The 24,163-nt window shown below is 37.4% G+C and overlaps 1 protein-coding gene across 2 annotated transcripts in view; it reads right to left on the reverse strand.

Annotated features, from left to right (window-relative positions):
- The window catches only part of LOC122281034 (midasin), a 64,765-nt gene extending 41,111 nt beyond the window's left edge, over nt 1–23,654 (reverse strand). Inside the window, exons 1-23 of one of the 2 annotated variants that reach the window (XM_043092228.1) lie at nt 23,317–23,654; nt 23,017–23,157; nt 21,413–21,560; nt 20,801–21,117; nt 20,263–20,350; nt 19,266–19,543; nt 18,963–19,166; nt 18,619–18,788; nt 16,829–16,938; nt 16,306–16,425; nt 6,109–6,187; nt 4,919–5,038; nt 4,747–4,846; nt 4,547–4,643; nt 4,322–4,456; nt 4,184–4,240; nt 3,924–4,100; nt 3,711–3,836; nt 1,861–3,621; nt 1,246–1,313; nt 941–1,136; nt 714–818; nt 325–630 (exon numbers count right to left, since the gene is read on the reverse strand). In XM_043092228.1, coding sequence (XP_042948162.1) covers nt 325–630; nt 714–818; nt 941–1,136; nt 1,246–1,313; nt 1,861–3,621; nt 3,711–3,836; nt 3,924–4,100; nt 4,184–4,240; nt 4,322–4,456; nt 4,547–4,643; nt 4,747–4,846; nt 4,919–5,038; nt 6,109–6,187; nt 16,306–16,425; nt 16,829–16,938; nt 18,619–18,788; nt 18,963–19,166; nt 19,266–19,543; nt 20,263–20,350; nt 20,801–21,117; nt 21,413–21,517 — 4,719 coding nt within the window. In that variant the 5' untranslated portion in view covers nt 21,518–21,560; nt 23,017–23,157; nt 23,317–23,654. Of the gene's footprint in view, nt 1–324; nt 631–713; nt 819–940; nt 1,137–1,245; nt 1,314–1,860; nt 3,622–3,710; nt 3,837–3,923; nt 4,101–4,183; nt 4,241–4,321; nt 4,457–4,546; nt 4,644–4,746; nt 4,847–4,918; nt 5,039–6,108; nt 6,188–16,305; nt 16,426–16,828; nt 16,939–18,618; nt 18,789–18,962; nt 19,167–19,265; nt 19,544–20,262; nt 20,351–20,800; nt 21,118–21,412; nt 21,561–23,016; nt 23,158–23,316 lie in introns of those variants that run through there. The other variant, XM_043092238.1, reaches the window with a different exon arrangement.
- Between the last annotated feature and the right edge of the window lie 509 nt (nt 23,655–24,163).

A 24,163-nucleotide genomic window follows, 5' to 3' on the forward strand; every position in this document is an offset into this window, starting at 1 on the left:
GAATATTGAGTTTTTCCTTCCAATTCAATAATCAGTCATATTAATTTACATAAAAGTACGACAACTCCTATCTGCTTAAAATAATATCAGATTCAGAATCTCAAAATGTACTGACTGCTAGCAGTCATGGCAATTCTCTGGAGTTTTTAAGATTTGAATTTGCAAATTAAGAAGAAATTAAACATCGGTCATTAACCATACTGTGAAGAAGGAAAATAGTGCTATAATCCCACGATCACACAGAAATCAGAACTTTAAAAACTAATGTAACAAAACAGATTTGAGCCACAAACAGAATTCAGTTTCAGATAAGGAACCACTCACTAGTTTTCTTTCTGGCTCCAAGACACTGTTCAATCTTTCAAGTACGCTATCATCAGCCAAGGAAATTTCATCCACAAGAAATAAATCACCATGCTTCATTGCTTGTACAAGGGATCCATCTTGCCACATAAATATGGTCTGCCATTTCTGATGCAGCTCAGAGAGTTCTGTTATTAATTTCTCTAGAATACCAACGTCTTGTTTTGTGATATTAACACATGAGACTAGACCTTGTTTGTAATGAGTAATCATGTTACTCAGATGATCAAGAGTTGAAGATGCTTGACTAATATCTGAAGAAATGGTCTAGAGCAGAAGAAATATATAAGAAGAAAATTACACAAGTGCAATAGAATAAACAATAAAATATTTACAAAATCCATACTTACAAAGTCCTGGGGATAGTGGATAAAAGCCTCCGACATCATCACTTGTTCAATTTTTTCTTTAAATTTTGCAATAAGTCTTGATCTTCCTCTAATAGGATAAAACCCCTATGGCACAATTCATGAGTTGTTACTTAAAAGAAAATTAAACAGTTCCAAAAGATTTTCAGAAGACATTGTAGCACGAAGACAAAACAAAAAGCCTCAAATAAACAATAAAAGACACAAACCCCTAGAAAATCAGATGTCTCTGTGTACTGATGGCAGTTTAATATGTGCAATTTCAAGTCCAAAGCAATACTCAGTAATTGACAGACGGTAGTCTTCCCACCCCCAGTTTCACCGACAAGAAGTACAGGCTCACGCAATTCATAGCAACGCTTAACAAGAAAGTATAGTCTCCACATACTTTTAGTCCAGACGACACTGCATTGGACAAGGGTCATTAGTCAAAACAAAACAAAAATTGTAAGGTAAATCACAAGCTACCAACACCAGAAAAAAGGCAGGAGGAGTCTTGAGGCACAGCTCATACTTTATGAGACTCCCTGAAACTCCTGCACCATCGCAAGGGTTGAAAGAAGGGTTCCCACCAACTCCATCCTGAATAAAAAGGATACTTTGAGAATAGTATATTCACTTAGTTTTTAAGAAAGAAATCATAATTAAAAGGCACACACGGCATAACCCAAATAAAGATGTTCACTATCATGCGTTACTATGATTCAACATTATAAAAAGGAGCGGGCTACTCTGCCGCCTGAGTAGCACCGCTCCACTTTACCGCATGTTTGTTTTTTTTTTTAATTTTTCTTTTCACATTTTTTTAATACATTTAAATATTTTAAAAAAATAAAAAAAAATACACCAATATAGTTAAAATCACTTCCTTAATCACTAAGTTAAAAATGAAATAAAAATAAATAAATAAATATTAAAAAAAAATTTACCAAGCGGTACATTCGAGTGGGGTAAGAATTGGGAGGTACACTAGCTTTTTCCTTATAAAAAACAGGTTAAGGAATATAGCATGCTGATACCTCATACTATAAAAATAGGCCCCAGAAAAGCAAAAAATAACGTTAAGACCAATTTACTATCATCTACATCACGAACTACATGCAGTTGCAACTGCCCAGCCACACGATACCTGCTTGTACAAGTCATCTTTGACAAGTTTAGCCCTGAGCTGTCTCTCCAAAACTTCTTGGACGACAAGTTTCTCATCCTCATCCCGCAACCTTTCTGCCAGTAGATAATAACCATCCTTAGCTAAATCCTCATAAGAAGTCCCAAATGCCCTGAAACGATTAGCCCAACGGAGCAAATCCCTTGGAGTTATAAAACCATGCTTTCCTGCGAATATTTTGCTACTCTGCCTGAGCAACTGCAACTCCTTCATAACTCCAACAATTTTCTTAGAGTAACTTTCTGGTACTACACATCTCTTTTCTAATATTTCGCTCAACTCGTTCTCTGGTATTTCATCCACATGTAACTCAATAAAACGATTGCGAAATGCACGAGAAAGAATTTTACGCCCACCATAGAAAGTAGGTGGATTTTGAGTGGCAAAAAGCATGAAATCTGGATGCGCTCGTATAGTTTCCTGCAGTTCAGGAACAAAAAGCTCTCTGTTGTCATCTAGCAATCTGTTCAGTGCTTCAAGCACCTCAGTTGGGGCCAAGTTAAGCTCATCCAAAACTATCCAATAACCATTACGAACAGCCTTAACCAACACACCCTCATGAAATTCAAGTTTTCCACTAGCATCAGTTACATAGGAACCTAAATATTCCTGTAAATCAGTGTGTTCATGATTATTGATACGTACAAATGCGTGACCAGTTACTGCAGCAAGATACTGAATAAGGCTAGTTTTCCCACTAGACGTAGGTCCCTGTAGGAGAACAGGATACCTTTTAATCAAAATAGCACGTGCCAAGTTTCTAAGATGCTCTCTGACACTTTTAGTTAGAACATAGTTCTCCAGAAAATTATCAGACTTGGAGTTCCCTTTAAATGTTAAGTAATCATCAAAAGGCACATGTGGAGGCATATTTCCTCCCAACAAATATGACAATATCATTTTATTCATTATCTCAGCACTGGGCCCGTCCAACAGAGTAAGAAAAAACATACAGAACCCATCATATATTGCCTTTTGAAACCCAAACCTCCTTTCTGCTTTCCTCGTATATTCTAATGAACGGTAGAGAGACCTCAAACTGTATTGTGGTTTCTGATTAGCCCCATCTTGCAACCGCTCTTCTGAGTCCTTTTTGGCTGCTTTATAAAAGCGCACAATTTTATTCACTAATTCTCGATTATTTTTGCTGTCGTCCATAAACTGATTAATAAATAGAGTCAGATCTTCATCATCCAACACATCATCGACAAAGTATTCTGTAAATCTACTCCTTAAAGTGAAGGGCAAATCCCGCTTTCCAGCATCAGTTGCAGGATTCATACATGCAAATATACGAAAGTTAGGATGTCGGTGTATATAATTAACATCTCCTCTTTCAGCTAAACAGAGTGATCCATTCTCCCCTTCAAGAACGCCGCTAACTCTCTGCAAAGTCTCTGGAGGTGCCAAATTCACCTCATCAAGCAAAATCCACTCACCATTTCTCAGTGCAGTTACAAAAGCTCCTTCAACGAATGAAAACAGCATGCCAGATGAAGCACCAATATGCCCACGGGCAGTTTCAAGCTTGAAAGAGAAATTTTCCCAAGCTTTAAAACTTTCTTCATCCAAAGGTTTCTTGCGCTTTTTACCAGACCCAGATCTTCCCTCTTGAACCAAATTTCGAAAAGAATCAACGCCTTTTTGAAACCCCGCTAGTAACATTTTCCAATTCTTATCAGTAAGATGCTTTTGTAAATGGGCAAGAAAGTCGACATTGACCTGAAAATCAGCATACAACAGCACAAGTCATCTCCAGACTGTAAAACTCTGCACAAGCAAGCATAGGAAACTTTTTAAAGAAAGGAAACCTTCATGGAGAATGTCTTGGAGAAAAGATCTTCAAACTCCTTATAGAGGGGAAAGCATATGAACCGTGCATCCATAGGCTTAAATCCCCCTAATAGATCGGCAACATCACTTTGCTGACTTAAGTTCTGCAACAGAAAATCAAATTCATATTCAGTCAACATAGCATGTACGAGGTGTACTGTAAACAATAAATCATGAGATAGAAAATATACCAAAACGGTAAGTTTCTGAGTGAGTTTCATGGCCAGATACTGGACAAGTGTAGTCTTCCCTGTACCAGTTTCACCAACCAAAAGAACAGGTTCATTGCACTTAACAGAGCAAGCTATCCTCTCAAGTAAATGCACTGAACTCCGAATCTCAGCAAAAGGTTTCTTTTGGTATGGTAACTGCAAAATTCAAATGGAAACATTAAATGCAAAAGCTAAGCTCAATATAAAATAGATACAATGCCAAAATGTCTTTCACTGACAACTCTTTGTGTGCGTTGAAGATAAACTCGACCAACTCTCAAGTCTGTGTGCAATTCCTGCAGTTCATATCCAACCATGAGATACTGTGCCAACTAATCAAAAATACAAAGTTCATCACAGTCAACCACAAAAATAACCTGAATCACAGGTTTATTTTGAGGATATAAAGTCTCTGCTACTGAAGTTGGCACTGCCCACAACTTTGCAATGTCTTTCATGATAGTCACCCTATTTTCAGCTGAAGTTGAAAAGGCCGCAAATATATCAACAGCCTGAGAACACACGAAAATGTTTCAGTTTTTTCATATAGATAATAAAAGAAAATGATAGAAAAGAAGCCAGAGACAAAGAATGTGCCAGACTTCTTGATAAATGCAAAGACCCTCATAAGCTGACAAACAATCCCCATTGAAGCTAAAGCCTAAATCGGAGATTCGCTTGCACCATTTAAGAAGATCCCTGCCATTAAGAATCAAATGAAGCAATTATAATCATAAAATGAAGATAAATTTTTTGGGAAAAAAAAAAAAAAGAAAAAAACAACTAGAACGGCATTGGTTACCTTAATGAGAACCTGCAGCGATAGCTAACGGAAGCAGAGTTTCTGGTGCTGAAGCCCGCCAGTTGATGTACAGGAGAAATGTTAACATTTTCAAAGGTCTCTGTGAGAGAAATCAGCCAATGTACATGTAAGAGTATATAAAAGCTATTAACTCACAATATGTATAACCCACCTATGAGTTTCTCAGAAATTGGCTCCAGATTTGGATACCAAGCTTTTATTATATCTAGCAAGTCTTCATTACTTGGAGGCATAATAATCACTTTCCTCCAAAAAGCACCGAGTTTTCCACCTGTGACCAAAGAAAGTAACTCTATAACTGATACGAACTGTACTGATTCTTTTGGTACTTCATAAGTAAGCACTATTAAAACAAGAAGACCAAGAGAGAGAGCAGGGGCAAAAAACAAGGAAAGCAACAGGCACAGCTGGCTAGATTTCTTCGCCATCCCCACTCTCAAATAGCCATTTCCATCCCCACTCGATACATGAGAGACGGCTATACATTTAATGCTACCCACCATCCCTTTTATTATCATCATCCTCCCACCATCCCATGATGTGGCATTTAGTGATTGGAAACTATTTATTATGTCCCACTTGTGAGCCAATCATTTCATGCCACATCAAGGAATGCTGAGAGGATGATTGTAAAGAGAATGATAAATAGAATTTTTCATACATTTAACCCTATCCACCCACATGAAGAACTCTTCATTTTCCATCCCTCAATTACATCACCTCATTCGATAAAGCAAAAGGTTTAGAGAAATGATAATAACTTAAAAGGGACTGAAAGGACAAAACCAAAGATTATCAACAAGCAAATGATCTCTTGGTATTGTAATGAGAGGGGAGGGACAAAAATCATGAGTGAAGTACCAGATCTATACGCCGGGACTTAGTTTAATAAAAATTTAAAAATAAAAATAATTAAAAAAAAACAAACAAACTAAGAGTGAAACTGGAAATGACATTAAATGTGGTGTGGGAACTGGTAAGTAATCTTCACATTGAGAATTAAAGCAGCTATGGTGGCAGTTCTAGAGAGCTCAGTCAAAACGTAGTACAGCAAGATATGGATATGAGAAGCAGAGAAGAACTGAAAACCCTATGGGTATCATATAACAATTTTATTAAAAAAGATATTTGATATGTAGAACCCTCAACCCACAGCTCAAATATGTTTTGCAATGGGAGTCTCCTCTCTTTCCAAACCATGTACCCACCACTGCTATCAAAGGCATTAATATGAATTTCAGTGAACAAAAAATACATAGAATTAAAAAATAATAATGCCTCAACAGATACGGAAATTTGCAAAGATGTACACAGCCAGGAACAGAAAATGGGGACACAAACCTTCTGCACCATGTGATATATCAAGTTTCGAAGTTGAAATTGTGGAAAATAGTCGAGAACTTTCTGCTACCGTTATTTCCTGCAAATGTGAGAAATGCTTCAATTTTGAGGCATTACAAATGTTAATAGGTTCAATTAAACCAAAAATCAGACTAGATTACCCTTTATGAGTACAAGATATCCGGTAACCACCACTTCAGCAATGGACTAGAAAAACAAAATAATGCCCAACAACCCCAAGTATGGAAAATTCAACCAGGATTGTGAATCAAAAAAAAGTGAAAAGCTATGAAACAATAAACAATAGTAAAAAAACCGTTTTTTCTTTTACAAGTAACAAATGACAAGGTGATTATTAAAGCATATAGTTCTTAAAAGCCTATCATTATCAGCAGCCAGCAGGGGTTACGGGCAAAAGAAAAAAAAATACCTCTTGCATAAAATCTCAAGTTACATATATGTATTATAAACCTCAAAGTTGCAAAGTGAGCTGCTGAAACCTTTATCTTAATTTATCCAGATAGATCTTTCTCTTATAAAATCTCAATTTACATATATGTAGTATAAGCCTCAAGAGTTTCAAGGTGAGCTGCTGAAACCTTTATCTTATTTTTTATCCAGATAGATCTTTCCCTTTTATAAGCTAGAAGGCAAAGGGGGAGACAACAGGTTAGAACAGTCAGTTGGGGAAGCCTAACAGAGAAGCCTTAGCAGCCCACAAATAGTCTGCCACATGGGGTTCCACAAACACCCCCTCAAGATAGACCCAACCTAGCATTTCTCAAGAGAAGACCTGTTGACATCCACTCCAACTAGGGCTGTAAATGAACCAGTCTGTTCGATAGCTCGCTCGGTTAAACTCGAATCAAACTCGACTCGTGAAAAAAAAAAACTCGTTCGTTAAAGCAGATACCTGCTCGATTTGTAAATGACACATACTCGACAAAACTCGACTCGACTCGACTAAGGCTCGTTTAGGCTCGCTCGTTTATGCTTGAGTCGACTCGTTAGCTCGACTCGATTAAAACTCATTCATATATTGATAAATATATACATACACCTATGCATGTATATATGTATTAGCTAATAATATAAGCATACCACTTTTATAATTAAATATATAATATGTATTCTAATTACTTATGTCTATATAGTAAATATACTTTATAGGTAGATTTTATATTTGTATAATAATTAGTTGATAAAATTTAATAATTTCATATACTAGTATGTGGGAACCATATATGAAATAGATATATTCTATTATATTAAGTGTATGTATTAATAATATATGTAGGCATATAATATATTGTTATTTTGGATAAATATCAACTAGTTAGATATTAATTATTTATACATTTTTTAAAATTTTATAATTTAATAAAGGTTCTACTTGTTAGTTGTATAAATTTAATATTAGTTCTTTTTTATTTATTTATTTAATTTATTAATTATTAAATCTTATTCAAAAAAAAAAAAAGCTCGGCTCAACTCGAACTCGTTTGTGGGACAAGCTCGAGCTCGAGTTGAGATTTTAGCTTATCGAGTCGAGCTCGAACAAAGAATTAAAAAAAATCTCAAGCTCGGGCTCGAGCTCGAGTATTTTGAGTCGAGCCGAGCTTGGCAAGCCAAAACTCAGCTCGGCTCGACTCGATTACAGCCCTAACTCCAACCCTGTGCAATAGGCCTATCATAAAAGGTGCAAGCCTGTCTAGGCACTTCCTGACAGCACCTTCAGTAACATCCAGGTAGAGAGTGCCACTAGTCTCTGCTCTTTACCCTTTCAGGTTATTAAAAAAAAATAGGAGAAAAACTTCGAAAAAAACACAAAATCTCACTTAAAACTACCACAATTTTTTTTTTATACAAGTATGAAGAATTTATTAATCCACATAATTAGGCAAAGCTCAAGTACATAGGAAGCATACAAGAGAAAAACCTAATTACAAGCTAAGTGATGTGAAAAACAGCATAAAAGTCATTAAAGCTAGTCCTATTCAATACAATAGTCGAAGCCCAAAGTAATCGCATATGGAAGAAAAAATCTCTAAACCCTCCCATCGAACATTCCCTATTATCAAAACAACAACCATTCCTCTCATTCCAATTACACCACACTAGACATAAAGGCACATCTTCCAAACAGACACGATTTGACGATTGCCCCGAATTCCTCTCCAACATAACAATAAATCTACCACCGTCCTAGGCAATACCAATGCAATACCAAGCCTAGTAAAAATTTCATCCCATAAAGTCTTAACCACAGCACAATGCAGAAGAAGGTGGTCTGCTGATTCTCCATTTCTTTTGCACATAAAACACCAATCTATTATAATAATGCCGTGCTTTCTCAGCTTATCGATAGTCAAGATTTTCCCATGGGAAGCCAGCCAACCAAAGAAAGCAATCTTGAGAGGAACTTTGCTTTGCCAAATGCTCTTCCAAGGGAAATCAAAAGAATAATGGGTTGACATAACCTTATAACAGGATCTGACCGAAAAAATCTTATACCCCGAATGAATCCAAAGCAACGTATCATCCCCTCCAACCTTTAAATTCGGTGCATATAACACAGTAAAATTCAGTAATATCCCCCCACCTCCCAATCCTGAATAGCTCTAATAAACCTCACAAACCACTGAAGAAAACCAGTAGAAATGTCATATAATCAGCCACAGAAGCACCCTTATCCAATGCAATCCTATAAAGAGAACGGAAAGCATTCTTCAAAACAACATCACCACATCATGTATCATGCCAAAATCTGATTTGTGTTCCCCTTCCCACCTCAAATCTGAAATTACTGAAGAAATCTCCCCAACCATTCCGGATAAATTTCCAAACTCCCGCACCATACGCCCCTTTTGCTTCATTTGAGCACCAACCTTCCCAAATACTCTCATATTTAACATCAATTACATTCCTCCAAAGAGCATCCCCTTCCCGATGATACCACCACAACCATTTCCCTAAAAGTGCCTTATTGAAAATTCTCAGCTTTCTAACCCTCAGATGTCCACAAGATAAAGGGGTGCAAATCTTATCCCACTTGATCAAATGGAATCTTTTCTCATCCTCTAAACCTCCCCACAAGAAATCACGAAAAATATTTTCCATTATATTGGCCACCCCTACAGGCAAAGGATATAAATATAGAAAGTATGTTGGAAGGTTAGATAAAGTGCTCTTGATTAAGGTGATTCTACCAATTTTGGACAAATAAATCCTTTTGCCAACCAGCCAATATACATTCAATCTTTTCAATAATCCCATCCCACATTGCCTTGGAATTATGAGGAGCCCCCAGGGGTCAAACTACCACCTAATTTACAATTGAGTTAGTCTACATACAATCCCCAAATGGGGACTGCTCATACAAGCCCATAAAGTTATGTTTTAAAAAAAATTAAATTACAATAATATCCTTTTTAAAATGATGTTTTTCCCATTTTTAACCTCATTCATCAATGGGACTGCACACGCGGTCCCCCACTCAGGACTGCAAATAGAATTTCTCTTTACAATCACTCCCTCCAAAATTATCAAAAACAAACTACCACTCAACTTATAGTTGCTATTATTTATTTTGGTCACCTCAATGCTCTTCCGAACATTTTATCAATTTACTTACCTTCTTGCTCTTTTTTTTTATAAGTAAAAAATTATTAATACCAATAGGCGTAGCCAAGTATATTGGATGTATACAAGAGAAATACCAAGTTGGGGTGCAAAAAAAAATACAAGGAAAAAAGAACATAAAGCCCATCTAGAAAAAAGATCCTAACAAAGCCCAAGCCCAAGTGCACCAATGCCTATCCCACCAAACCAAGTTTTACCCATACACCATGCCATTGTAAAATCCCCAACACACTCGTCAATACTTGTAAACTCCGAAGGAGCCTACTAGAAATATACAATTGGTTCTGCCTTCCCTCTAACCCTCCCTCGACTTGGACTACCTCCCTTAGCGTCATAGTTGATTGCCAAAGTAAGATGCCTTAACTCTCTGAGATCTTGATTTTGTTCCAAGTACATGACCCCCCTCTATTGCAATGAGTAGTGCTGTGAATTGATCCTCAAATCCTCCTCATGTAATCCCCACACACTATTGTATCTCGTTTACAAATATTTCAAAACCCAATCCGATGATGAATCAGCTATATTGCTTACCTTAATGCTCTTTCTGGCATTTTATCAATTTCCTTATCTCAACAATCCCCACTCAATCTGTGGTTGCTATTTTTTATTTTAAAGGACCTTAATGCCGTTCTAGTTAATTGGTTAACTTAATGCTCTTCCTAGCATTAAGGGGATAGATTATAATTTTTTGTATATTATAATCAGATTATAATCAGATATTGTCAAATTTGAAAAAAAAAAATTGGATCAAATAGGAATTTTATTAAAAATAGGCGAAGCCAAGTACACGGGACATATACAAGAACCACACTTTTTATTTTTTTTGATAAGTTATATACAAGAACCACACATATGCATGATTGTTTAAAGATACAAGAAAATCACGTACATTCATGCCATTAACGTCTATTACAATCGACCAATGAAATAATGTATGAAGAAAAAAAGTTCTAATCTCGTCCATTGTCCGTTCACAATCCTCAAAACTCCGAACATTCCTCTCCATCCATATGCACATCCATAGGTAGATTGGTATTATCTTCCACATCGCTGCGATTTGAGAATTGCCTTGACAGCTGGCCAAAAAGTCAAAAACCCTTCTTGGCATTACCCGAACGAGTCCCACTCTAGCAAAGATATCATTCCATAAGCTCATGGCTACATCACAATGCAATAATAGGTGATCCACAAACTCCCCACTTTCTTACACATATAGCACCAATCCAATGCAATCAATCGGTGTTTCTAGATTATCTAAGGTAAGAATCTTCCTATGAAGCTATCCATACAAAAAAAGAAGCTTCTAAGGGGGCCTTAGTCTTTCATATGTTCTTCCATGGGAATGTTCTTGCAGAGTGTGTCATGAGGGACTTGTAGTATGACTGTACAGTAAAATCCCCTTCTTGGATTATGGCCACATAATCTTATCAGCTCCTCCAGTCAGTCTACAAGTATACACAAGGTTGAAGAAATCTGTAAATGTGTCAATTTCCAATCTTGGGCAGCTCTAAGGAAAGTGATATTCCACTGAGGAAAGCCACTAGAGAGATCCATGAGCTCTGCTACAGAAGCCTCCTTTCTTTGGGCGATGCCATATAGTGTTGGGTAGGCTTCTTTGAGGATTCGATCTCCACACCATAGGTCATTCCAAAATTTAATTCTAGAACCATCCTCAGTGTGTATCCATGAAAATTGGTCCAGCCTCTTCTTATTTTTATCTAAAGCCCCACCCCATGTGATCCGCTCACCTCATTCGAGCACCATCCTCCCCATGGTCTACCATATTTTAACTCTATAATCACCATCCATAAAGCTCCCCTCTCTTCGTGGTATCTCCACAACCATTTACCCAATAAAGCCTCGTTGAAAACCAACAAGTTCCAAATTCCTAGCCCGCCTTCTCGTATAAGGGTGCAAACCTTAGCCCAATTCGCCAAATGAAACTTGAAACTTCACCCATTCCCTCCTATAGGAAATCTCTTTGCAATTTCTCTATTCGGTGAGCCACTTTGCATGGTATTTGAAATAAAGATAAGTAAGTCAGCAGGTTGTATAGAGTACATTTTATCAATGTAACTCTACCACCTTTGAACAAATCAATCTTCTTCCAACTTGCTAGTTTACGCTCCATTTTTTCCAACACTCCATCCCAAATAGATTGCAATTTAAAGGAGGCACCCAATGAAAGATCGAGATACTTCATTGGCAAGGTGGAGACTTTGCATCCTAGAATATTGGCCAAGCTCAAAACACTTGGAACATTTCCAACCGGAACTAATTTTGACTTGGTGAGATTCACTTTCAAACATGAAGCCGCTTCAAAGCAAAGTAAAAGAGCCCGCAAAGCTTGAATGTGATTATGACTAACCCCACAAAAGACAAGAGGATCATCTGCAAATAAGAGGTGAGCCATCATATGCCTTCTCCATGTCAAGTTTTCACAATAATCCAGGTTCACCCGACTTGATGTGACTCTCCAAGCATTCATTGGTAACGAGAACCAAGTCAAGGATTTACCGACCTTGTATGGATGCATTTTTGGGTTTGTATATGATCTTCTCTAATACCGTACTCAATCTAATAGCCAATACCTTTGAAAGGATTTGGTACATTCCACTCACCAAACGGAAGTCCTTAATCTCCACCACCCCAAGCTTCTTTGGGATAAAAGCAATGAAAGTAGCATTTAAAGCTTTTTCAAAAATACCTCGTTCTTGAAACTCATGGAAGAAGCTCATGATGTCAGCTTTAACTACCTCCCAATATGCCTTAAAGAAAGCCATAGTGAACCCATAAGGACCTGGAGCTTTGTCACCAGCCATACTTCTCACCACTTTGCGAATTTCCACCTTCTCGAAAGGCCTCTCTAGCAAACTTGCTTCTTGCTGATCGATCGACTCAGAAACAAGGCCATCCAAACAAGGTCTCCAAGAAAATTCCGAAAGTAGTTGTGCTTAGTTGGTAATATGATCCATGATCTCATATGAATTCGATGTAATCCTCCCATCTACCAACAAGAACTCAATGACATTGTGTCTTCTATGCAAATTCGCTATGCGATGGAAGAACTTGGAACATTTATTCCCTTCTTTTAGCCATAAAGCCCTCAATTTTTGTCTCCATGAGATCTCTTCCATTAAAGCCATCCTTTCAATACCTGAGGTGACTTGCTTTTTGCAAGCCTTTTATTCTTCTGAAAGCCCTCTCTAGAGGCTCCACGTCTTTCAAACCCTGTAATCCATCAAAGAGGGACTTCTTTCGGTGGTCCACATTCCTAAACATTTGCTCATTCCACTTCTTCAAGTCCTCCTTGAGAGCTTTTAACTTAGAAGCAAGCACATAACTTGGGTTGCCCTGTATAAGATAGGAAGACCACCATTATCTAACTTGCTCAATGAAGCCTTCTGATTTCAACCACATATTCTCAAACTTGAAATATATTTTACCTCCCCTTATGTCTCCACAATCAATGAGAATGAGAAAGTGATCCAAACATAACCTTAGAACCATTTTTGGATTAAATTCGGAAAATGTGCTTCCCAATCTGGCAAAATGAGGAATCTATCAAGTCTTAACCAAGCTGGATGTTCTCTATTATTGGACCATGTGAATGTACCACCCACTAGAGGAATGTCCAGAAGATCTTGCTCAAAAATAAAGTATGAAAAATCTGTCATTGTTGAGCTAGAGCTAGGCCCTCCTAGTCATTTGCCTGGGAAGCGAGTGACGTTAAAATCTCCCCCAATGCACCAAGGAAGGCTCCATAAGCTACAAACACCAACCAATTCATCCCACATGCCTCTTCTCTCAATATTAGTATTGGGACCATAAACACCAGCAAAGAACCATTGATAACTATCTTCCACATTCATGAAAGAAGTAGCCACTATATATTCCCCCACACACTCATCCATTTTTTCCACCATCCTTTTATCCCACATTACCAGGACGCCTTTCGAAGCCCCTTAGACAGCAAATACAACCACCTCACATGACAACGATTCCACAAACTCCGTATGATGTTATGGGAGATGAGTTCCAGTTTTGTCTCTTGTAGACATACAACATCCACTCTCCAACTACGAAGCTGGTTTCGTACTTTGGTGCACTTCTCTAATTCGTTCAACCCCCTTACATTGCATGAGATTATTTTGAGCTTCATAAAACCACCAATTTTTCCCTATCCTTCATCCAACCACAACTCACACTTCTTTCAAAAAACAAGTCGCTTTAATTCCCTTTCCCTTTTCTTGGTTGAATGGCTCTTCACGGTTGCTTTGGACTGCCCAGCTTCGATGATCTCCAAACCGATACATGGGAGCCCGACACACAATTGAATCTCCTTGGCTTGAAGTAAAACTCAATATGATGCTAATTGTCCTTTTAGTAGGGACATTGAATTCAATGGAGTAGACTCAACCCAATAATCATCAACTCCAATATTACTACTTGCTGCTACCTCCGCTAGTTGGAACTCCCCCTCATTATTATTTTGTTCAAAGACTTTGGGATTGAATATAAACAAGGTGCCAGCATCGGTTTGGTTGTCACCCTTAGAACTTGCCCCCATCAGCTAGGGGTGATACCCACATGGTGCAGGGCAGAGTGGATCCTTCCCCGCACCATGCGGGGGAAGGCTTTCCCCCGGCCCTGGTGTTGAGGGCAAGGTCGAACACCTCTTCCACCCCACCCCCCGCCCAGGCCAATACTACCCATGGCCCATTGGGTCTAAAAACTAATTTTGGGGCCAAAAATATTTTTTTGGACCCAAACTATAACATAATTAAAATTTATAAATAAATTAAAAATTAAAAACTAATAACATAGTTTTTAAACACATTAGAGTTGTATTTTGGATTACCTTGGCCTCTAGACAACTTTTATATAGGTTTTTAAAGGTTTTTAAAAGTTGGTGAGTCTCACATTGCTTAAGTATGACTATTGTATTACCTTGACCTCCTATATAAAGGTTGGCCTAGTAGAGTGTGGACCCCCACTACCCACCACTACCATCGGCATATCAGTGTCCACTTGAGGCTACCGTGCAAGCACAGCAGCTATAGGACTTGACTTCCAACTATGTCAAAGGAGGTCGCCAACTCACTCTGGCCCTCTTCCCCTGTCTGGGAGCCCTTCGTACGTTAGAAATAGACATTTTCAGCTTCTAACACTGGCGACGTCAACTCCAGTACGCCATCAACCAAAGGCCCACCCACCAGGTAGCTTGGTCTAGGCAATGGAATATGTCCGTTTTCCATTACTCACAAGCCCTTCATACATCCGAAACAAGCAGTCTTGGCTTCAATCTTGATCGTCGGGGTCAATTGAGGAGTAAGGTTGCAAATTACATTGTGGTTTGAGTTGAGTTTTGAATATTTTTCCAAATAAAAATCACCATGTTATGAAACGCAATTTTTTGTTGATAGATTATAAAATGTGGATTCCAACCTCGAAAAATTATAGACTTGTTAGGAATAAATTTGTGATACCCCTATATGATAAGATTGAGGATAAGTGGTGTATGGGATCCCACATTGCTTAGGAATGAGAAATTCTTGCTCTTTATAAGGTTCCAATGGGGCTCCAATTGTATCATTGACTAGTCCTTTTGGAGTATAGGCCATGTGGTTTGGGCCTTCCAAGGGGGCGTTACAAATGGTATCAGAGCCTATCCTAACCAGAAATGTGGGACTTGAGCCATGCCACCTACAACGGACAGGCCCGACGAGGTCGTCGGGAATTTAAGGGGGGTAGATTATGATACCCCTATATGATAAGATTGAGGATAAGTGGTGTATGGGATCCCACATTGCTTAGGAATGAGAAGTTCTTGCTCTTTATAAGGTTCCAATGGGGCTCCAATTGTATCATTGACTAGTCCTTTTAGAGTATAGGCCATGTGGTTTGGGCTTCCAAGGGGGCGTTACAAAATTCGATACAATGAGATTTCTATCTATTAACTGACAATAAATACGAGTAAACTAGACAAAACATCACGTAATAATATTTAAAAAATAAGCAAATAAATAAAATAATATCGGGTTAAAAAAAGAAGATAAAACAAAGCATATCTGATTTTAAGGTATATATGAGACTAAAGCTGGATCCACATTTATTCCCTCAATTGCCAATTAACTATCTCTATCTTAGAGCTATTAGTACTAAAATTGAACCTCCTCAGCACCTTTAAATCAATCCACTTACGAACAAATCAAGCATGCACTTAGTTTTTTATAACTAAGATGATTACTAATCAGGTCAAAGGTGCAACCCAAGTAAACAGATACTACACAACAAAATTAGCATGCAACTATGAATATATACTTAACAAGCAAAATAAAAATTGCAATAAAATAATCACACCAACAGAACCTAATAGTCATAGACTATGATTAACATATCAAATAAGGGCTGACTGTCATACGTAGTATTATGAGAACACAGCTTGATTCAATCACAGTTTGCACAATAGTGGGGGTAACATGCCAAAGAAAGCACGATAGCACTATAGCATATCTTTTAAAGTGATGAAAAATATAATTGATAAGTAATTACCTCCCCATGCCCATTTGAAAATGAGCTTTCGCCTTCTAGTAATGGTGATAAGATGGACTGCACATCCGATGGTGCTTTGTCAATATCCTCAAATACAACCCAAAATCCATTCTGGACCGCCTGTCAAAAAGAAAAATTAATGAACATAACCATGGATGAGCATACCCATAGTAGAAATAAAATAGAAATGCTCTCTTCAACCCATATAGTTGGCCCCCAGTTCTATTTTGAGATAATAGTGTCCATATTGAAAATTAATGGACACCATATTAGTAACTTTCCACAAACTTCACTTTATTTGAAAAGTGAAGGTCTCTTTCTCATTTGTTTTGTTCAAGTTAGAAGTGTAATTTTGAGAACTTAAAACCTTTTTATTTGGAAGACAGTGCATTAAAGATGTCCTCTGAACAAAAGGATTTTCTAACTTAGAAAAAAAATGGATTTTCTACACAAAAACAGTATGGGGCTGAAAGAAGTATATAATTCAGCATATGCATACACGAATTCGCTAAAACAAACCAACCTGGGTAAGTGAACCGGGCTGCCATCGAAATTCACCCGGTTGCTCTGTACAAACATAGCTTCCCAATAACGTTTTAGCATCGATTTGATCATCCATATGGATGCACAGAACTGTGGAACAAAAAGTTTTGAAAAAAAGTAAAGAACAAAAAATTTATCAATTGAATACACCAAAAGAAGCCGCGAGAAAAGTACACCCACAGCATTCAAGATTGAACAGCAAAACAATAAAGAATAGTGCATTATAACTCAAAATGTAAAGTTGAGAACATAAAAAATTCAATGAAAGACATTGAAGAGCCAATTAAGAGTGACTCATGACCTTTTAGTACAACACTTCCAAGAAATTTCCACCTGAATTTACCCGTGGATTAATCATCACTATCGAACACCCTCATTTCATTTCCAAGCAAGTGCACCACATAATGCATGAAGGGCTTATTCTCCATTCCGTTATGCTAACTGCACATCTTTTATGTTTACTATACTCATAACAAACAACCACCCATACTCCTGACCATCCAACAAATAAAGGTGCTGGTTTTTACTCCTTTTTTTATATAACATATCTTATTAAGAGAACAAAGGGGAGCAGCCTAAGTACACAATATTTAAAATTTTTAAGTGCAAGTACACAAGATATAACTAAGAGAAAATGTCAAGCTGAAGGGGAGAAGAAACGGAATGTAAATCTAAAAATTTAAGATAATTGGAGGCTATCGGAAACAAAACCCATCCATAAAAGAAGGGAATTTTTAATTCTATCACTTTCCTCTCTCTATCTTCAAAGTAAACACAACACTTAGCAAAAAGGTGGCGTCTGAAAGCTCCTACATTTTAAATAGGCATTGTCAACACAAAAAAAAAAAAAAAAAAAAAAAAAAGGAAAAATATGTGACATTGTAACACTATATGTTGAGAACGTTCCTATGTATACAAAGCAACATGTAAACACTAGGATACAACAATATAATCTAATGGTCAAAGGACAGTTTTGGGATGGCTATAGACTCAAACATCCCGGATTCAATCCTGCACTAGTAGTTCCCCTGTATTACCTAATACATGGTTCTAACAATGGGGATTGCGTATTCAAGGTTTACTCCCCATTATGGATATGAAGGCCCTACCATGGAGAGGTTCTGTGTCGTCAAAAGTACAACACAATATCCAATATCCATGATTGTTCTACGAATATAAAAAATCTTCAAGTCATTTATTTCATAGCTTCAGCATGTATGATTGTGGCCATAAACACAGTTTTGCGTTTAACATTTGCAACATATCAGCCAATTAACAATTAGGTGTTATATAATGAAATTTGGCAAAACGTATCCCAGATTTCCATATGTAAATGAGTAGGACTACCATTATCTGTTCGTAAATGGGATTAACACCCAAAAGATAAAGGATTTATAGATGTAGTTAATTGTTTCCTTGCCATATTACGTTTACATGGTAGGAAAAACAAGATCATGGGCATGCTCACAACATCAAACCTTCTATTGTTGCAAAGTGTAATTGTATAAGATAATCTCCTCTCAAAGTTTAATTGGGGCATTTCTTTGTTAGAATAATGTTAAAAAATTGTTCTCTAAAACATCAATTTGTGAAGGATAATATGAACCAACAGGCAATAGAAAAAATTATTCTAATTTACCAAACAGCTCTAGTGGAAACCTTTCTTTTTTATAACTATGGTGGAAGCTTAGGAAGGGTTTAGTAAACCAAAAGGTATATTAATAAGGTGTTCAATTAAATCAAAGGAGGGGAAGAAAAGAAAGGAAATACCTCGGTTCCCACTATCCCGGGCCAACTTGTTGATAAGAGCTGATTTTCCAGCGCCGGCAGGACCATATAGAAGAACAGGCCACTTTTGACTCACGGCCAACACAACCATCTCAAAACTTTTCTTCACAGCTGACGTTAAAACGAACAAATTTCCAAATGATTTATCAGCCCTGAAGATATATATATACATATAAAAAGAAATGAATATGAATAAGAAAGCCAAAAGAACCATAGTCAGGTCAACAAACTATATAAAATGTTTTAGGTTAGAGAAAGTACAATGAAATAATTTTTTGCTTGACAAGAAAATAATAGACTGTTTCTTTTGATACAATATGTCCTACCATGTAGCAAGCCTTTTACTTCTAGATGGCAGTTCATGGAATCCTGAAGAGAAAATTGCCAGAGGACAAATGCCAGAAGACTGGAGACAATTCTCTTCGCTGAAACCACTGCTTCTACTGGGAGAACTCAAACTATTTTCTACAGACTCCTCAATATACCACTCAGCCTTCTCCAATGATGTATCTTGACAAAACTCCTCCCAGCTGAAAATGGCAACAGCAATATGAACATATGTGACTGCAAATTAATTAAATTTTGATTAAATAAACAACATTTTGTTCAGAGGGGTGAATAAAACCAACCGCAATAAACATGTGAATGCTTCTTCGGTCTCGATACTGAAGTCTGCAGTTGGTCTGCAGCTCGTTTTCAGAATGACTGATAGAATTTGTATTCCACACCATCTAATATCTGCAATAACAGTATCTGCATATCCAGCATTTCTGCTCAGGTGAAGATTGGAGGACTGCTTTACAAGATCCAGGAAGCAGGACCAATCCCAAAGTTTAGAAAAGATCTCCGAGTCCATGAGGAGGAGTCGGTAAGAAATACGAGCAGCATGCAATACAAAAGGCCCAACCTGATAAAACCAAATAGACATGATATAATGCCAAAAAAAAAAAAAGGCCATGAAGTTTTTAAGAAGGGAAACTAGACACGTATGCTGCTCAATAATTCAAGAACTAAGAACTCCACCACTTTACCATGCAATAGCTAATGTTTAATTGAGAAACAGTGCATGACAATAAACAAAAACATCTCAGAGAAATAAATTATTGCAGATGGTTAGGACAGATGGGTGTCATGCTATTGACAGACTCGTGTGAACAGAGACAGTTTTAAAAGCATCAACTCACAAAAATATTTTTCAGATAAGCAAACACATATATTTCGAAATAACGCCTGAGGAACACAAATCCTGCATATAACGAAACAAAGTATAGAAAAGTGTACAAGCAAGAAAATCGACCAAATTGCAAGAAATCTAGCATAAAGACATGCCAATCACAATATCTCCCAGAAACACAAAAACAAACCATATATCTCAAAACAATCACAAAAACAGCCACCATCATAACTTCATAAGCTTCTTGACAAATTTACAGATCCTCCATATTCACCAAGTGTCTAAAACAGAGTGGTAACAGCAGGACATGAGTACCAGGTATGACCTAAACCATCCACCTCCACTCTCCAGCATCTCACTCTAGGTAGAAAAAAAGCTAGAGAACACACAGTAGAGTACCTAAAAAGGAGTTGATGCAAATTTAAAAATTCAATGAGAAATTGTTTTTATACCTTATTACCACATTGCTCGAAACTTTTTCCTTCCATCAAAATTCGTTCAAAAGGAGATGGAGCAAATTTGAAATAACTTAATATGGACCTGCAGCAAATAACCAACACAGATCTTTACCAATTTATATCTCAAGCATATAAGCATGACAACAGAGTACTGAAGTTGAAACCAAAACACCCTTTCAAGCACATCCAATAGCATTCAGAAATGAAGGGAAGATGTTTTCTGAATGGGAAGATGTAATACGAGTTGCAACCATAGGAAAATCATAAAGTTCAGAAATTATGTAGCTTAATTAATGCATAAATAACATATGACCCCACATTATCATGTACACAATACAACCTCTAGAATATAAAATTCCTAATAAAATTTTCAAGGACCCATCAAGATGGCCATAAAAGGGAAGGGAAAAATCATCTCAGTCCAGCGGTTAAGTATTCACAAACAAGGAGGGAAAAAAGCCAATTATTAAAAGAATTGGGAAAAAATGACAGAAAAAATAAATGTATAACCACGCATTAGCTGCCTGCTTACCCCAATAAAAAAGGACCCAAATCGAGGGCACGACAAGCCGCCAAACAAGCAAGCTCGTGAAGATCTAAACCCCTCCCAGATTGATTGTAGTGCTCAATTACGCTAGCAACTTCATTCAAAGCTTTGTCTTCTTCAGCCTCCACTAATGTATTATTATTGGACCTTAAATTCGGCACCATCCGAAGCAATGCCACAGCTTTATCCACAATCTTTCTGGTGATGGGCCGAAAACACCCCATCAAAGGAATTGTATAGTTTGGATGCAGAAAAACCTCTGCCAGCACATTGACAACTTCCTCTTCAGTCAACGTATGTCCCTGTCCAAACCCAAATGCAAAAAACCCATCGAAATTAGTTCTCTGTTAGTTTCTCTGAAACAAAAGGCATATATGAACAAGACCTTCTATTTCCATCTAATTCGCAGCAACAGCAACAAAACTAAATTTACTTTCTTAAACCCCAACTTTGTTATATGCAACACTAAATCCAAACCAAATCTGAGTCTTTCATCGTCTTATTTTCGTTACACCACTTCAGTAAACAAAAGTAAAATCTTGCAAGAGTTCCAATTTTTTTAATTTAATTTTCTCAGAAACCAAACAAAGACAATACCTTTTTTACAACAGAAACAAACTGCGGAAAAGATAGAAGCTTTGGGCACCGAGAAATAAATCTTTCCAGTGAGGATTGAAGATTGAAACTCCCATCCATGGCCATCTCTTATACTGTCACGCCCGTTCCCAGGGCTGAACCCTCCAGACTTGAAATCCACAATAACAAAAACTTAAGTACAATAATCCTCCAAAATCAATTGTCTCAAAACAGCATTAGAATGTAGAACAAAACATTCTAAAAAATAACAATGCTTTTTCATAAACATTTAATTACAATAATAATAATATGGACAAAAGATTGTTCTTAGGCACAAGCATACTGAAACAGCATAAAAATAGAAACAAAGGCCATGTTTGGCAGAGTTGTGCATATCTACGGTTAGCCAAGCAGAACATAAACTACTTTGTCTCCAAAGTGTGTGCACTCAGAACAGAGGCCACAATTTAACACCCGTGACAAGGTCAAAACAGAGGCCACATTATATAACCGTGGCAATGCCAGAACAGAGGCCATAATTATAACCCATGGCAGGGCCCATAACCAAAGCAGAACAAAATCTTATGCCTTGGGATTTTCATGTACAATGCAATAACAGAACAGTGCACTTGACAGACAATATCGTATGATCAGATAAAAATTTCCAATTTCATATTCACATTTTAAGCAGTAGAGAAACAGAGTACAAAAAAATTGCTCAAGTATATATCAGTGATGACAAAATGTCATATTTTATTTCTCATATACAGAGAGCAGTGCAGAAAATAACCAAAGTCGGTTTCGCAACAAAACTATGATTCATTTTAGACAAAGTTTAGCATACGAGCACCACTTACCTGAACTTTTTAAAACAACCAAACTTGTCTCACAACATAACCAAGCCAAAACCAATCGTAACCTGTACAAAATTAGTAAAATCTATACGCTAATAGAATTTAACTAGCACCTTCAAAATAAGATGAAACATGCTAACTCCAACTTTCCCAACCTTCGAACCCGGTTACTACACAACTTCAAATCAACCAAAATAACTTCCAGGGCTGGTCGGAACTACTACAATCATGAATATGTCCATTCAAATATTTTATAAACACCCACACTACCCACGAGTCGACCTCTTTTAATCAAAACTAACCACATCTCATCGATACATTTCCAAGCACAAACAACTCCCATTCTAAATAGTTGAAAATTTGCATAAAAACTCTCCAAGTAGGTCCCCATTAACTATCAACCCGAGACCTAATGATCCAACTTCCACACCCGAGACCTAGTAGATCACGCCTCCCAATAGAAAACTCATTTTCACAATTTGGCAGTAACAGATCCAACCAACCAGATTTCAAAACCGTGTTTTTTATACCAATCAACTCACAAGTACACCCAACTGATTTCACTAATACTTCATCCCGGCCCGCTTACTTCCATCTCCAAGTCAACAACCAAATTCCATCTAAACTCCATTGAACCATTGCCACAATTAAACCATTAATACACCCAGCAACAAAAATCACTCCACAAAATTCCTAGAATTGTCCGGTTACTCCACGTCACAAGTTGGCCATGGTTAAACATGTACATCGGTAGAGAGAAAGCATCATTACCGAACTTGCAGTGGTTCTCCCTTGCGTCGGGCGAGACAGCGTGCTCCAAGCCGCAGATGTACGGCACGGCCTAGCGGTGCGGTCGATTGCTACAGTCTCACGGTGGAGAGGCTCGGTTGCGGCGGCGTGGGTACACAGCGGCTGAGCCAAACGGGAAGATGAAAGAGAGGGACCAACAGTAAAAAAGAGAGTTAAAAGGTGAGACCGAATGAGAGAGAAAGGTAGATATAGAGAGAGCCGGGGTGTGAGAGAGGAGGACGGGGAGGGAGAGATAAGGGGAGACGGAACCGAGATACTTACCAGTGAGGCGAGCGGTGACAGAAGCGAGGGACGGATGCGCTGCCCAACGGATAGGAAAAAGCGGCGTGGGTTATAGAAAGATAGAGAGGGGGGAACTTTACAGCTACCGAGCGCCGGACGGAGGGGAGTGTATGACAAGAAAGGGTTTTGGGAGGGTTTTATCAAACAAAAAGCTGTACCGCTACGGGGAGGCGAGTTGGCACGAAGTTCCGCACGCCTGCCACATCGGCTCTAATTGAAAAAATAAAAAAAAATAAAATGGAAGATGAAAATACGAATTAAAGATGCAAAACACGACCATCTGTGAGGAGAGTTCCGTCAGTCTCCCTCTCCCATACGCTGATATTTGCAACCCATTTCTAACCCTACTTTCATGCTTGTCGTTCCTCTTGGATTATAATGTAAGTCGGTTGGTATGGATCGAAAAAAATAATTGGACTGAATCAAACTTTAAACCGGTCGGTCTTTAATCTCATTAATTGTGAAATTGAACCAGACCAAATTGAATGAAACGAATTTCTATATATATTTTTAATAATTTAATATATTATTTTTATATAATAATTATATAAGTTAATGATATAATTTTTATCTAATTTATTATTATTGATCATATAAAATATTTTTTTAATTAGTTAGTTACATAATTTACATTAATAATTCACTTAATTTTAATTTAATAATTTAAATAAGTTTTTTTATTAATTTATTTGAAAACAAAAAGAAGAAAAAACAAAAGTAATAATAATTAGCTCATACCAAATGGACCAACAGCTACCGATATGGCCTATGGATGTTTGGTCCTGTACAATCCAAGAAATATGATGATTCACCCTCCCCAAATCGG

Source organism: Carya illinoinensis, chromosome 1 (genome assembly GCF_018687715.1).
Source record: "Carya illinoinensis cultivar Pawnee chromosome 1, C.illinoinensisPawnee_v1, whole genome shotgun sequence".
NCBI lineage: Eukaryota > Viridiplantae > Streptophyta > Magnoliopsida > Fagales > Juglandaceae > Carya > Carya illinoinensis.